The sequence below is a fragment of the Apiospora marii genome (genome assembly GCF_038362585.1).
Source record: "Apiospora marii strain CBS 49790 chromosome Unknown utg000006l_segment0_segment0, whole genome shotgun sequence".
Classification (NCBI taxonomy): Eukaryota; Fungi; Ascomycota; class Sordariomycetes; order Amphisphaeriales; family Apiosporaceae; genus Apiospora; species Apiospora marii.
The window spans coordinates 1,646,015-1,659,748 of NW_027117378.1; the positions used below are offsets into that span (position 1 = coordinate 1,646,015).

Consider the following 13,734-nt stretch of genomic DNA (forward strand, 5'->3'; position numbering starts at 1 on the left):
TTTTCTTTTACTCTGTAGCTAAGGGTCTACCATTTTCTCATTAGGACGCTGCAGCAAAGGCTCCAGTCTATTTCGCCTTGCCGAGGCACGATATGAGCCGGCCCGTGACATCCATTAGCAGATCACGGATCCATCCGTCACATCACATGAGAAGGAACATGCGGCCTGGGACGAAATTTGCGAGTTTGCACCGAACACTACCACGATTAGCTAAACCCCAAGCATTGCTACCCAACCCGATGCAAGCATTTGCCAGTCTGCAGTCTCACTGCATCAGACACAAGGAATTATGCTGAATGGGCGGTAGTACGATCGTACCTAGGTGATTGGGTTCTGGCCTATCTACTGTGGTGTTGCCCATCAGGTCCATCGTACGAAGGATCTGGTGGTCCCTGCGCCCTGCGCACCTGTCGCCCCTTTTGGCAGTGCCAGGTAGCCCCTGAACTGGTGATACCAACAAATTAGGAAGCTTGGATGGATCAAACTAAAAAAGAATATCCCCTTGTGCGGCAGTGATCGCCTTATGTTCCAGTCCTCTGTCGTACTTCCAGAGCCGGTCCGGGAGTTACGTCTTCTTGTTAGAATACCACTAGTTAGTAAAATGCTATGTAGCGCTGGCGGGCCCTCAGCAGTCTTGTGTCCGTTGCGTATGAGCGCATTGACTTGAGGCTAAAAATTCATTTGACTTGGTTTAAAGTCAAAACCTTTGTTACAGACACAATTGGCGTCGACGGAGATACAGTCGCGCTCGAGTTTTAATTCGTACATCCGTAACTAAGGGGGGTTCGACGACGCCAAATATTTGAACTGAATCAAAAACGGCAAACTCTCGAATGTTTCTGATCTTAACTTATGTACAAAGTTGCTCCAACATGTTCGACCCCATTTATTAAATACTATCTCGTATACCAAACATCAGTTGCTGCGTACTCCAACTACGCAAGCTCTGATGGAGTTGATCAACCTCTCAGGATTAGTTCAAAAGAGACCAGGACAAGAAGGCTCAGTCTTCCCCAGTATAGAAGGAAGCCGGAAAAGCGAAAGAGCCTCGATATAGAGCACGAGCCTTGCCCTCGGGCTTGTTGAAGTACATATATGCCGACATAGCCATATATACGTAACTTTCCGGGTTGTGACAATTCAGCTCACGCTGGCCGGGCATTGGCTTTCCATCTTTTTTGCCGACGACAGCTTCGAAGATCTTGATGAGGCTGTACCCAAGATCATGAGTGTCGGTGTTATCCGTCAAGTGGTAGAGTTCGTGATACAACGTGGAGCTGATCGTCAATAGCCTGTCGATCGATGTGTTAATGTCCGCATCCTCGCCCTTTAGCACCACCACCGGATAATTATCTGGTGACACAGCTTGTCGGAGAGACGGGTAGTCATGTCCTCCTCTATCATCCCTGAAGACTGAGGGGCAGAGTATGATGTGCCGATTACTCTCACCGAGCACGGGTGGTCTGTTGATGTCATCGTTGTTTTCCCATGCTGCCTGTCAAACTACTAATCAACCTTTGCGACAGGGAACATTAAATTTGGTTGCTTACATTGTGTATGGATGTTCTGGCCAATAGCAGCCCGTCTTTGTCTCGAGGAGGGCATATGTCCGGGTGTGTTCTTACGGTAAAGTCGTATCCCATGAATTTGTCGGTCCACCAGACGGCTCGGTTTTGGTCCTTCTGCCCGAGAAAGAAATTTTCAAGTGTCATGTACTTGACATAACCAGTCTCGGTATCTATCTCATCGATGACCTCTTGCCCGTTGTGATCCCTCAGGATCGAGCCCCAACTTTCTTGTCTAAATGGTTCTCCCGAGCAGAACAAGCGAGGTTTCTCATCCGGCTTTTGTGGGTTAGCTAAACGACCATTGTCCAAAAAGTCGGTGACTCGAGAAAGGTGGTCTATGGGGAAAGATCAGTCAGTCGGTCGTCAAGCAGTAGTCTGATGAAATGGTGGCAATTGTCACCTTCAATGGGGCCCACGAGCTTTTTCGCATCGGCCTTGAGTTCCAATGTGTCATCATCAAATCCAAGTCCGAAGTAGCAATACCACAGTACGCGAAGCGCCTTGTCCTTGGGAGCTTCTTGAAATGCTCTCAATATCGTAGAATGGAGCTCGCGGGCCTCTTCCAGCCAGAAATTGACGGTATCGATTTGGCCAGTGCAGCTTCCCGGGCCGTCTTCTATCAAGAAAAGACTTGTTATGTCTCTTTCATTGGCCCTGCTGATGAGGTGCTGGGTGGAGTTCTGCAGATGATGAGCACTATGGGCAGAATTGACGCTGAAGGGGGAGCCGTTGGCGAGGAGCGCAAGGTAGGACGCCGCGAATGGGAGGGACCAACGCATCGTGCCGTAGGAAGGAGACTACTGCAAACGAGAATGGGATAATGAGGCCGAAGCAGACTTCCAAAGGGATGCAAATCGACTATGAGGTGTGTGTGGCCTTGTTCAACTCCCGGTAAAGTGAAGCTTTTAATCAGTGCAGACGAAGACGAAGACAGGGATGGCCGGTATGGCAGACACGGCCTTGACACCATGCCCTGAATCATATAGATTCATATCTCCTGTTGGTTCGATGGTACTGAATGAGCTCGAGATCCGAAGATCACACCCCGTGCTTTCTAACCCAAAGTGACTGGGTGTATTCGAGCGGATCTACGGATACCTGTCCGCGGCTAGGACGATGGGAATTGTCAAGTTGGATTACTGCATATGCAATTATAGGGTGCTACGCCTCGAGACGTTCACGTTTTTCTCAATGGCATGTCGCATCTAATGGGAGCTGTTTTGGCCGACCGACCCGAAATTAACAGAGATTGGTTGGTCCAAATGCGGATGGGCAGTAGACACGACTGCCTACTATGGCAAGACACGTTGTGGGCCAGACAAGGGGCGGGCCGATGGGGCACGGAGCGTTGGAAGCCTAATGCGACCCTGTCCTTGTGAATCTTTCGATTTTGTTGGAGGGGATGTAGGGCCGAGTCGATCTGAGCGGGGGATGCGGCCGAACAAGCATTTATGATCGAGGCAGGCGGCACGAGGCCGGACTTGCTTGCCAAAAGGGTAATAGTACCTGGGTTCTCCCTAAGGTTTCCCTCATTCCTTTGGTGGTAATCATGTGGTTGGTGGGAGCTGGGTTTGTCTCAAGCGTGAGGTTACATTTGAATGTGAACAACAAGCCCTTCTGGGCTACCAACATAGTATTTGTGGATACATGACCGAGGACCAACAGCGATGTCAATACTACTTTGGGCGGGTGATGCTAGAATCGAACAGTGGGAAGTGATAAGCCCTGTTGAACCCGTATTTGTTCACAGCATCAGACGATATCGGCAAATCAAGAAAAGCTGATCTAGATTCTGCAATTGCTTGTCGGCTGTAGAAAATGCCGCTGATCCTGGTTCCAATACCAAATACGGCAAATGTGATTGATCTTGGAGTTCCTTTCGAGCCTTGCATCATCTTATTAGGTTCAATAAACGGCGCAACCATCGGTCTCAAAGGGGAAAGCCACTGTAAAGGACGCGGCTACAGTTCCTATTGGTGCACAGGGTCGGAAGCAGACTCTGCCATGTGATGCGAATGCAAACCGACCATCTGGACCGACAACATCCACTAGAGCCAACTGTCGGTCCTACGCATGAAGCAATAGCTCAGTAGTACCCTGATGATTGCGAAATGGTGTTGACCTGAAATGAGACTCGCTCGATGGTAGTACGAGCCCAGAAACCGTCATATTATTCACGGCTTGGTGGCTTTGGGCTGTCCCAAGTGACTTCGTTTCAATCAACTCGTTTTCCCATTGCCCCATAACGCAGAGAAACAATGAGACTCATTGCTTTGACGTACTACGCGCTGGCCCTTGGCCTTGCGGATGCTTACCTGGTGGCTCCTGATGGCACACCTGCTCCCGGAGCAGCGTCGAGCTGCAGTGCCTGGGTACAGAACTCGTACGCACTCACGTGTGACAAGATTACAACTGCATTGGGGATGACACAGGATCAGTTCCAATCATGGGTAAGCAGTCGCTGTTTGGCGTGAGGAAGGTTTCCAAAACTGATTCGACTACCTTTAGAACCCCAGCGTTACCCAACTAGGCCCAGGTTGCAACATGATCAAGAACATGTACTACTGTGTGCAAGTAAACTTCATCAAGACGACTCCTACAGCGACGTTCAGTCGTCCAGACGCCACCACCACAGCCACGAGCCGATCAGGGACAACCACTGGAACAGTCACGTCGACTTCGACCTCAACCGGAAACGGTGTTTCCACGCCAACTCCAACGCAAACTGGCATGGCCGGCAACTGCAACAAGTTCTACCGGGTAGTGGGCGGAGACACTTGTGGCAGCATAGCAACGTCTCAGGGCATACCTCTCACTGACCTCTATGCCTGGAATCAAGCGTTAGGAAGTACGTGCTCTGGCCTATGGACAGACTACTATGTTTGCGTCGGGGTCGTTGGCTCTACTACCCAGGAGCCAACTACCACGACCTTCGTCACCTCTACCAAGACAGCTGGTAACGGCGTGACTACCCCGACGCCAGTCCGGGCCGGCATGGCAGACAACTGCAACGCGTTTCACTTAGTCGTGTCGGGTGACGGGTGCTATGATATCGCCGCCGCTGCCGGTGTTTCCCTCGACGACTTTTACGATTGGAACCCTGACGTCGGAAAAGGCACGTGCGACTCACTCTGGGGCGGCTACTACGTCTGCGTGGGCATTGTCAGCAGCTCTACGAGCACGAGAGCGTCCCCAACTACTACGCGGGCCGGTAACGGCGTTGTGACGCCTACACCAGTTCAGACGGGTATGGTTCAGACGTGCAAGAGATTTCACTCAGTCGTGGCCGGGGACAGTTGCTACGATATTGCCGCCGGTGCGGGTATCTCTCTCGACACCTTTTACTCGTGGAACCCTGCAATAGGCAGCGATTGTGGCTCTCTATGGGTAGACTATAACGTCTGTACTGCTGTACTGTAGTGGAATGTGGTAGTCAGAAGTTGGTATTCTTGATGGCGAGTGTTTGAGCGGGCGCGGCTGGTGTTGTATGTATTACACGGTGGATGTAAAACAGCAACTTGATAGCATTCAACGGTAACGTTAATCACACCCATGTAGCTCGTTGGCCTCGCTGTATTATTTGTAAAGATTTGACTGGGACTGCCAAGATCTTCGTCTTCGACAATCCTTGACGAAGACGTGCCTTGTTGGCCAACTCACTAGAGTGCTCTCCAAATAATTGATTTCTGTGTTTAGGAGAGAAATTGTCATGGTGCCTGCTTCGGGTAAATATCTTCCCGTTGGAGTTACAAAACTGTCGGTTAATTGTGATACTATTATAAAAGCAATGTAGCCAAGCCATGAGTTGGAGATGTGTCATTTTTAATTGGCTCGAATTTCTCGTATCGGCACGTAACGTGGCATTTCAGGGGACATCCTCCAGTCGGCACACAAAGAATAAGCAAAAGGGATAAGTAAGAGGAATAAGCGGATAAATAATAATTGGTTACTTCACATACACCGTATAGTTCGATGTCGCTGCCGTGTAGAAGAGGTCTCCACTGTTCAACATTTCTCCGTTATAGATATATCAGAGCAAGCAGGACTGTCGTTTCGCAGCTTCTGAAGAATCACAAGTCTACCTATTCATCTCGTTATCAAATCACCAATCCCCCATCATCCCCTCGTCCATAATGAAGTTCTCCGCCGTCTCCGCCCTGATCGCTAGTGGCTTCGTGGCTGCTGCCCCCGTCAGCGAAACCGTTACAATTTCCGACTTCATCTACCGAGCCCCTGCCGGTGGTTTCACCGTGGACGGCCAGCATGTCGACCGGTATATGCGGTTCCAGCTCTCAGCCGACGGCATCATCTGCCAGGCGCTCGATGTCGATATACCCGCCGCGGGCTACACTTGCGACGATCCCGCCTACTCCTTTGACACCCTCAATCCGGGGGTTTTGGACGCTACTTTCTTGATCCGACTCTACCACCAAACTGAAAGGTATGAAGACGTTTTTCTTTTCCTCACTTTTGTCCTGACATGCCATATACACATTGCAATTACGTGGTGCTGACCGTTAGTATAATACAGTTCCAAGCTCTCTGGCGATCTCCGCATCATTGCCTTTGGCCCTCTTCCCATCATCAAGGACCAGGTTGGCACCACTACTGGCACTCTTACTCCCAGCCAATAAGCAAGCCAGGTTCACTTGTCTTGGCTGGGCATGGTAGACACGAAGCGACAAGAGTCCATGTACCTCTGCTTCAAGCAGGACACACTTGCTCTTCTTGCAGCCATACAAGTTCCAGGTTCTCGGCCTCTTGACCAATCAGACTTTGGGCCTCTCAAAGGCAGGATATATGTAAGACAGAGCTTGAATTACTTGGCCTATGGATGCTATACGTTGGTAGAAACCGATTGTCGTTGAACACACTATATACATCCCGTCCTTGATTCATAATGATATGCCGGTCTCCCTATCCCCATGACAGCCATTTAAACGAACTCGAGGTTGAAGGCCTTGGGGCCGGTGTAGACCTGGCGGATGGAGGAGGGCGCGCCCTGCATCTCGAGGTCGGAGGCGGGGATGGTGTAGACGCCGGTGGTGTTGCTGGCGGGGGAGACGGGCGCCGACACGGTGAGCTTCAGGCCGCCCTCGGCCGTCTGCGCGACCGAGAAGGTCTTGGACGTCTCGTCGCACTTGCCCTCCCAGGGGCCGACGGCGGGCAGCTTGCCGTCGATGCCGCTCATGGCCGACGTCTTGCAGGACTGGGGCGAGGTCTGCATGGTGCCGGGCTGGAGGACGCCGAACTCGTAGCTGAGAGTGACAGGAATGTCAGTCAGTCTGGAACTTTAGAGATGGAGGTGATGGGGACAAACTTACAAGCACTGGACCGAGTGCTCGACGCAGGCTGCGCTGAAGTCGGACACCTCGTAGACAGTGGAGGCCGAGGCGGCAGCAACGAAGATGGCGGCAGCGGAGAACTTCATTTTGACGGATTGGTCGGTGGTGGGATAAATATGTATTTGGCTTAAGGTAGATGGAGGTGTAGAGAGTGATGCTGTGACAGAGGATGGTTTCTTTTGCTCGAACAGAAGCATCGAAACTGCTGTCTTTATACCAGTAGAGCGAGTCTCCATATCCCCCTTCTGCCCGCAGGTCCCGACCGCCCTCCAAGGCGCTAGTGGAGTAATTACCGTTACCCACTGTCCTCCAATCATACCAGGTGCCAGCCAGGGCGGCGGAACCAGTGAACCTCGTATTCATGGTTTTTGTGGGGGATCGATCCCCGCAATTTGCCGGCACCCAACTGTCGCCACGTCGTGCCAACTCGTACAACCGGCCTTCCGTTCCTGGCGCGATGCCATAACCTACCTAGTAGAAGCTCCATCGTGCCAGCGCTGTCATGCACTCTGATACTGATTACTTAAGAAATGAATGGGTTTGTTGGCCAGTCCTTCTCACGTCGAGCAAAGAAAGACGTGTGCTGTCCACTGCCGAGGGTGCAGCTAGCTGGCAACGAGGAAATGCGTGCACCGCTACAACTCATGCAGCCTGGCCCTCACTCTGATACTCTGGTCTCGTAATGGAGGGTGCGCGCTGGATCCACGCGATCCCTTTGGATGGTTCAACATTCAAACACGGCTCATGGCCGTGCTTTTCTGTATTGGCTCCTGTGGTCTGATTTCTGATGTTGAGGTTCTGTGTACTCCGTACGGTTCTCAATCAAATAGTTGTCCAAGTTCCTAAAGCGGTATTGCAGCATAGGCCAAAACTGGAGTCGAGCTCCCTCGATAGACCGCCGCACTTGTCACCTGATATCATGAGTTCAACCATGTTAGATGATTCTGAAGAAGTCCACATCTCCATTCCTATCAACTCGTCACTGTACTATCCTTAGTGATGATAGTATTATTGTGGGATTTATTGCGAATGTGAAGCAAAAGGAGGACAGTGTGTCAACCTGTATATTGGCGCTGACTCTTGGTCTAGAAAGGCTGCGTCGCTATTAAGGGCTTCGGGCCTTTCAACCTCGGTTTTGTTATCCTCGGCTGATGAACTCATTCATAAAACCTTAATGATGGCCCTGTACTCCGTATAACTGGTCGAGAACGAGATGGCGCCATTTTTGGACGCAATGGTTTACTGGTGAGTGACCAGCTTGGGCTTGGCAGCCTGGAATGCGTACTCCTAGCCCCTTCTTATCCCCTTGACCGCCAAAAACAGCTCAAACAGTGGAGACACGATCTATAATATCTGATTGGAGGCATAGACCAGAAATCGGCGTGTACTGAGAATTTAGGGTAGGAATACACGCTGTTTAATTGGATGCGCCCTCTAAAAAAATAAGTCTCCACTGTTTGAGCTGTATTTGGCGGTCAAGGGGATAATCCGTTTGAGGGGAAAGCAAGCAATAGGAAGGGGATTACTCGAACTTGCTAATAGTGCAAGTGGGGCACAAGTTAAGCCTCATGAAGTGGGGCTATATGCTCAGTACGCGGGAGCAAACACCATCCATTTACTACCTCGCTGTCATACCATTATAAAATGGAATCCCACGCTTACCAAATTTGGGCCCCAGAACATGCAGGCCGCTTTTCATCTCCAAGGTAGATCGCACATAATTACGCCCAACTCAACAGCATTTTTATTATGTGTGTCAGCATTCAGAGCGTTAGATTGCAGTTGTATGATAGTGTATTGACTATAGAGGTTCCTTAATGTATTCCAGACAAACGACCGTATTAGATGTATGCGAAAATATCAAAGCGCTAACTGCTAATATTCAACCGACCATACTAATTAATACGGCTTATAAGCAAACACTCTACTTGCCAATAATATAACTGAAACACTACATATACCGCATGCACCCAAGCTCTCACCCATCTGATGTCACCTATACCTGTCTTCTAACTTCTTCACATGAACATTGACCTTATAATCCGTATAAATAAGGCTACTCCCCGCATCCCTTTCCCACACGAACCCCGCCGGGTCCAGGAGCTCAAAGTCGTACCGCCAAAGCAAGCTCGCCACGATAAGCCGAATGCTCTGCTGCGCCATATGCCTGCCAATGCACGCTCTACTCCCGATGAGGAAAGGGCGGTATGCGGCCGGGTTGTCGTTTTCGAACTCCGCACTCTTCTCCGCGCCCTCCAACCACCTCTCCGGACGGAAGGTGGCGGGGTCGGCGAAATACTCCGGCGACCTCTGGATCGTGTACAGGTCGGCGGAGACGATGGTCCCGGCGGGTATGTACAGCCCCGCGATGGTGCCCTCGGGCGCGGTGCGCTGCGCCGTTTTGCCGTTGGCCGGCGGCAGCAGGCGCAGGGTCTCACGGATGCAGGCGTTGAGAAAAGGCAACCTGGCCAGCCGTTCCCCGGTGATGTCCTCTTCACTGGCCAGGCTGGTGCGGATCTCGGCACAGAGCCTGCGGTAGGAGTCCTGATAGCGCAGGACGTGATAGAATGTGGCAGCCAGCGTGGTAGCTGTGGTTTGGTAACCAGCCAGTCTGTAGGTGCACCTGTCAGTGGTATAATCCCCAGTGATTATTCGACGGAAGATAGTGGTACGAACGTTAGGCCCATGGCGTTGCTGAAGAAGGCGTCGGCGTCGAGCGTCAGGCCTTGCTTTTCGCTGCCCATGATGGCGGTGAGGAAGTCCTCTCGGCCATCTTGTCGTTCTACACAGCTATGGAGATGTTAGTCAAAGTACACATTGGGAGGCGGGGGATAAGCTACTTACTCGCGGAGCTTTGTCGACGGTACCAGTTTGGAGAGCTGCGATGACGGCGTCATTGCGGTCACAAGTCCCCTTGCGAGCTGGAGTGCTTGTGCGATGCCAGGCATTGTTAGGCAGAAACTCAAGGCTTCGACCATGGGCATTGATGCTTTACCACGTTGCTTCAGGGCCTCATACATGGCTGGAGGTCCCAATTAACTTCGACATTTATCCACGAATGACGGCTTTGTTATGACTTACGGCGTTTCCCAGACATTAGTGGCTCTCCAAAAGCCAGATCTCCGATGATCTCCCAGAACATGGTCTCCAAAGTGTCAGCGAGATCCATGGTACCCCCTGTCTTTGCCAGGCCGTCTATGCTGGACATGGCCATGTCGATGTGCAGTTTCTGAATCGGCTCCTGTTTAGCCCGGGCTTGAGGCGTGAAGGCTTGCTCAATGACTTTGTGCAGTCTCCTGTGAAGCGCTGGGTCGGGTATGGTGATGAGCGTGGGAGCGTTCAGGACCAGGTCCGAGAAAAGCGTCAGGAAGGTTCCATCCTTGGAGAAACGGCCGTCCTCTTGCTTTGCGTAGATGGCTGTCTCCGCCTCCAAAGAAGCAAAGGATACTTCATTGGGGCCGATGCGTACGGCAGGTCCTGGATCGAATCAGTCATCGTTTCTCAACAATCAACTATTCAGAATCATCTTACCGTATTTCGCATGAAGTGCCTGCAGCTCTGAGTTGAAGCGCATGCGGTACAAGGCTCGCATAACCCATAGCTTCTCGATATTAGCCACTCGATAGTGTCAAACATAGCCCTTCTGGGAGGACTCACTGGAGAGAACTTGGCCAGGAATGGCCCAGGCACATGGGAGATAGGATGTAAGAAGCAATCGTAAACCACTACAGATGCAATGACTAGTACCAACTGTGAAAATGAGATATGTTAGAGAACGACAGCGAATGTTTGATAAAACCGAAGAATATGACTAACAATGGCGACTGCAAGACCGGCTTGTTGGCCCCAGCTCCAATCTGGCAGCGGGGAGATGACTGCCATAACAGAGCTCCGTAGTGGTTACTGGAGAAACAATGGTAGAATGAGATAGATAGGCAGTGTACGAGCTATCATTGTGGGAAGTAACATTATCAGCCATTTCAAGTTGGTATTACAGCCAGCGAGGGCGAGGTAATACCCGCCGAACTCCTGGCTCTGGCCGAGGACACATAGACAACACATGATGCTATGCAGTGTTTTCTTGCATGATGTTCCTGCCTTTCTCGCAAGCTGTTCTATTGCTGACGGCATGCGATAGTGCTTAGTCGGGCCCAATGTTTATTGATTGAAGTCGGGTTCCGTTCCTGTGCTGACAACGGCGGGGAAGCGCGGTCAGAGACGGACCGGCGGTTAAAGTGAATTATGCAGTCATGTCTGACTTGGGTAGATAGCGTTTCGGCGTCTGTGTCCCCACACCTACGCAGCATGTGGGCTCCCGGTCCCTGACGAATGCCAATGATGACGGCGTTAGCTCCGGAAGCTATAAGTAGCCCGGGCATCCGTCTTTATCCGCCTGTATGGGCTTGCGCGTCTGTATTCAAACTCAGAAGTATTGTCCAATGAGATAACACCCGGATAACGGGATAGTTATGATAGGTCCAGATCGGGGTCTCGGTAGAAACTTCATGTTTAGCGTCGACTAGACCTACATACCTTTGATGCAGCTGTCGCTGCATACTACCGTTATATCCTGCTGACTGATAGTTCCCACTTCCGTGGGACCTTTCTTTTACATGTGCTCGCTTAAGTAATACCAAGCCTACATAATCTTGAACCATCCAGGGACTAGCTCCGTGAACACCCCATCACTATCGTACATGTCCCTAACCTTCTTCAGGAAGCCGACGCTGTCAGCGCCATAGCTCGACACCGGATCCTGATCCTCGGCCGCGTAATTCATGTACTTGAAGGGATGGTACAGACCCCTCTCCTTGGCAGCGTCGACCGCCTGTCCGAGCACTGCTTTGATCCCGGCAATGACAGTCGCGTCATCCGCTTCATGAGACCATTCCCACCCAAAAGAACAGACTGAGAGGTTTTTCACATTAGCAGTCAAGTCGGAGCAATCAAGTCGGAGCAAATCACTCACCCATTAGTGGCCCGTCCTCCTCGGCGAGACCCATGACGTTCCCTGCGCGCTTCGCTTGCTGCTTCAGAATATTCCTTGTTAGCGGTTGGATGCCCAACATTGGCGCAAACCCCTCATCCTTGTCCAGCCCATTCGCCAGCGCCTTCTCGACCTGCTCCACAAAGAAGCCGACCATCTGCTGCAGCAGTTCTGCGTCGACTCGAAAAGTGGCTGTCGTAAACCGGCTTCGCTTTCCCGGCGGTTCAGACTGGTTTAGCTCCTCTGCCAGGTCCGACAGCGTCGTCACCCGCGCAGTGCTGACTATCTTCCCGGCGCCGTAAACCTGGGCATCGTCTCTAAACCGGGAAAAGATGGGAGGCTCCTCCCTACCGAGCGTGTCATACTGTCCCACAGCCCAGGCGAAATTGCCTTGCATGTGTCCCAGCCCGGCAAAGAGCGAGACGTGCGGGTCGGACGGCGCCTCGTGAGCGAACTTGGCAAAGGCTTCCGTGAGGGCGGATGTCACGGACGGCAGCAGCGGCCAGACATGGAGCCCTCCCCACATTGGCCCTTGCGCAACCAGATCCAGATCGAACCGTGTGACGACGCCGAAGCTGTTCCCGCCGCCCCGGAGGGCGCGGTAGAGATCCGGATGGGTGGATTGGGAGACTTGGATGATGCTACCGTTGGCAAGGACAACCTGTAATCATCGTCAGCTAGCACCCACGAAGGCTTCCACGGGCATTGTGAATGCCCGATTACTCACCTCGTAGTTCCGCACATTATCGCAAGCCCACCCATGCAATCCCGACAAATGACTCAACCCCCCACCCAACAACAACCCGCCCACTCCAACATCCCTCAACCGGCCCCCCACGACGGTCCTGTTCGTCTTCTCGAGCTCCCGGTACACATCGCCCCACTTGGCCCCGGCGCCGACGCGCGCCACGCCGGCGGCCTCGTCGACCTCGACCCGGCCCAGGCCGGCCATGTTGACCGTGATGCCGCCGTCGCTGTTGCTGGCGCCGGGGATGTCTGAGTGCCCGCCGCCGCGCACGGCAAAGGGGCATCCCGTGGAGCGGGCCGTCGCGATCAGGACGGCGATCTCCTCTGGGGACTGGGGGTGGACGAGGCAGGCGGGCTGGGCGGATTGTTGTTGCTGTGCCCAGAAGAGCGGGGTGGCGTCGCCTTCTGAGACGTGGAGGGGGTCTTGGTGGAAGGGGGCGACATACTCGCTTTGCGGGCTGACCGCGAGGCCTAGATTAGATAGCGTGATGCACTAAAGAATTGTTAGATGTTGTCTTTGCTTTTTCCTCAAGGGGTGTGTCGGTGATACGTACTGCGCTGTGGCATGCTCCGTAGTCCACTTCTAGGCCCTGACTGCCTCCAATACAAGCGCACAAGACGCTGATCCAGCGCCAGTGTAGTGATTGGCGCATTGTCCTTGATAAATATGACCTTTGACAATCAGGACTGGGGCGTAGATATTGTGGCGCAATCTCGTACTCGTGTGAGCCCCTTGTCATTAAGACTTGAGCATTCGCGTCCCGGGGCAGCACTTAAGAGCTCATGGGTGGGGAGGCCGGCTCTGGGCCCATGCAATGCATATCCGAAGGGGAAGATAGGTCTGCCCAGAAAGTTGGATTTCTTGCTACCCTTGCATGTGGGGGTAGTCGTGGGTCTGGCCCGGCTTTTGCTGACTGCATAAAGCTAGTCCCTTCTGTGAAGCTGCGGGTTTCGTATATCGCTTGCACGGAGAAACTTGAACGGGAACCGGTCTGCCTAATCGATTTTGGCCGCAGATGTGCTGATGTGAGAGTCGTGATGGGTTAGGTTGGAAAACGGATACGTCGGAGGCCACGTACACCTCCTC

At 52.4% G+C, this 13,734-nt stretch overlaps 6 protein-coding genes across 6 annotated transcripts; 2 read left to right on the forward strand and 4 right to left on the reverse strand.

Annotated features, from left to right (window-relative positions):
• Positions 1-1,003: 1,003 nt before the first annotated feature.
• Positions 1,004-2,347, reverse strand: PG985_010249 (uncharacterized protein; the record flags this gene model as incomplete). Its single annotated transcript, XM_066830017.1, has 3 exons — positions 1,004-1,495; positions 1,551-1,903; positions 1,969-2,347. The coding sequence occupies 3 exons, from the start codon at positions 2,345-2,347 to the stop codon at positions 1,004-1,006; spliced, it is 1,224 nt and encodes a 407-aa protein (XP_066682407.1).
• A 1,479-nt stretch (positions 2,348-3,826) lies between these two features.
• PG985_010250 (uncharacterized protein) lies at positions 3,827-4,988 on the forward strand (the record flags this gene model as incomplete). Its single annotated transcript, XM_066830018.1, has 2 exons — positions 3,827-4,018; positions 4,077-4,988. 2 exons carry the CDS (start codon positions 3,827-3,829, stop codon positions 4,986-4,988), a joined length of 1,104 nt encoding a protein of 367 aa, XP_066682408.1.
• A 713-nt stretch (positions 4,989-5,701) lies between these two features.
• On the forward strand, positions 5,702-6,202 carry PG985_010251 (uncharacterized protein; the record flags this gene model as incomplete). The annotated part of the gene is made up of 2 exons (XM_066830019.1): positions 5,702-6,009; positions 6,100-6,202. 2 exons carry the CDS (start codon positions 5,702-5,704, stop codon positions 6,200-6,202), a joined length of 411 nt encoding a protein of 136 aa, XP_066682409.1.
• A 302-nt stretch (positions 6,203-6,504) lies between these two features.
• On the reverse strand, positions 6,505-6,999 carry PG985_010252 (uncharacterized protein; the record flags this gene model as incomplete). The annotated part of the gene is made up of 2 exons (XM_066830020.1): positions 6,505-6,826; positions 6,893-6,999. The coding sequence occupies 2 exons, from the start codon at positions 6,997-6,999 to the stop codon at positions 6,505-6,507; spliced, it is 429 nt and encodes a 142-aa protein (XP_066682410.1).
• A 1,906-nt stretch (positions 7,000-8,905) lies between these two features.
• Positions 8,906-10,795, reverse strand: PG985_010253 (uncharacterized protein; the record flags this gene model as incomplete). The annotated part of the gene is made up of 7 exons (XM_066830021.1): positions 8,906-9,536; positions 9,590-9,675; positions 9,758-9,834; positions 9,995-10,390; positions 10,445-10,514; positions 10,571-10,663; positions 10,730-10,795. 7 exons carry the CDS (start codon positions 10,793-10,795, stop codon positions 8,906-8,908), a joined length of 1,419 nt encoding a protein of 472 aa, XP_066682411.1.
• A 757-nt stretch (positions 10,796-11,552) lies between these two features.
• PG985_010254 (uncharacterized protein) lies at positions 11,553-13,300 on the reverse strand (the record flags this gene model as incomplete). Its single annotated transcript, XM_066830022.1, has 4 exons — positions 11,553-11,821; positions 11,883-12,561; positions 12,628-13,140; positions 13,202-13,300. The coding sequence occupies 4 exons, from the start codon at positions 13,298-13,300 to the stop codon at positions 11,553-11,555; spliced, it is 1,560 nt and encodes a 519-aa protein (XP_066682412.1).
• Between the last annotated feature and the right edge of the window lie 434 nt (positions 13,301-13,734).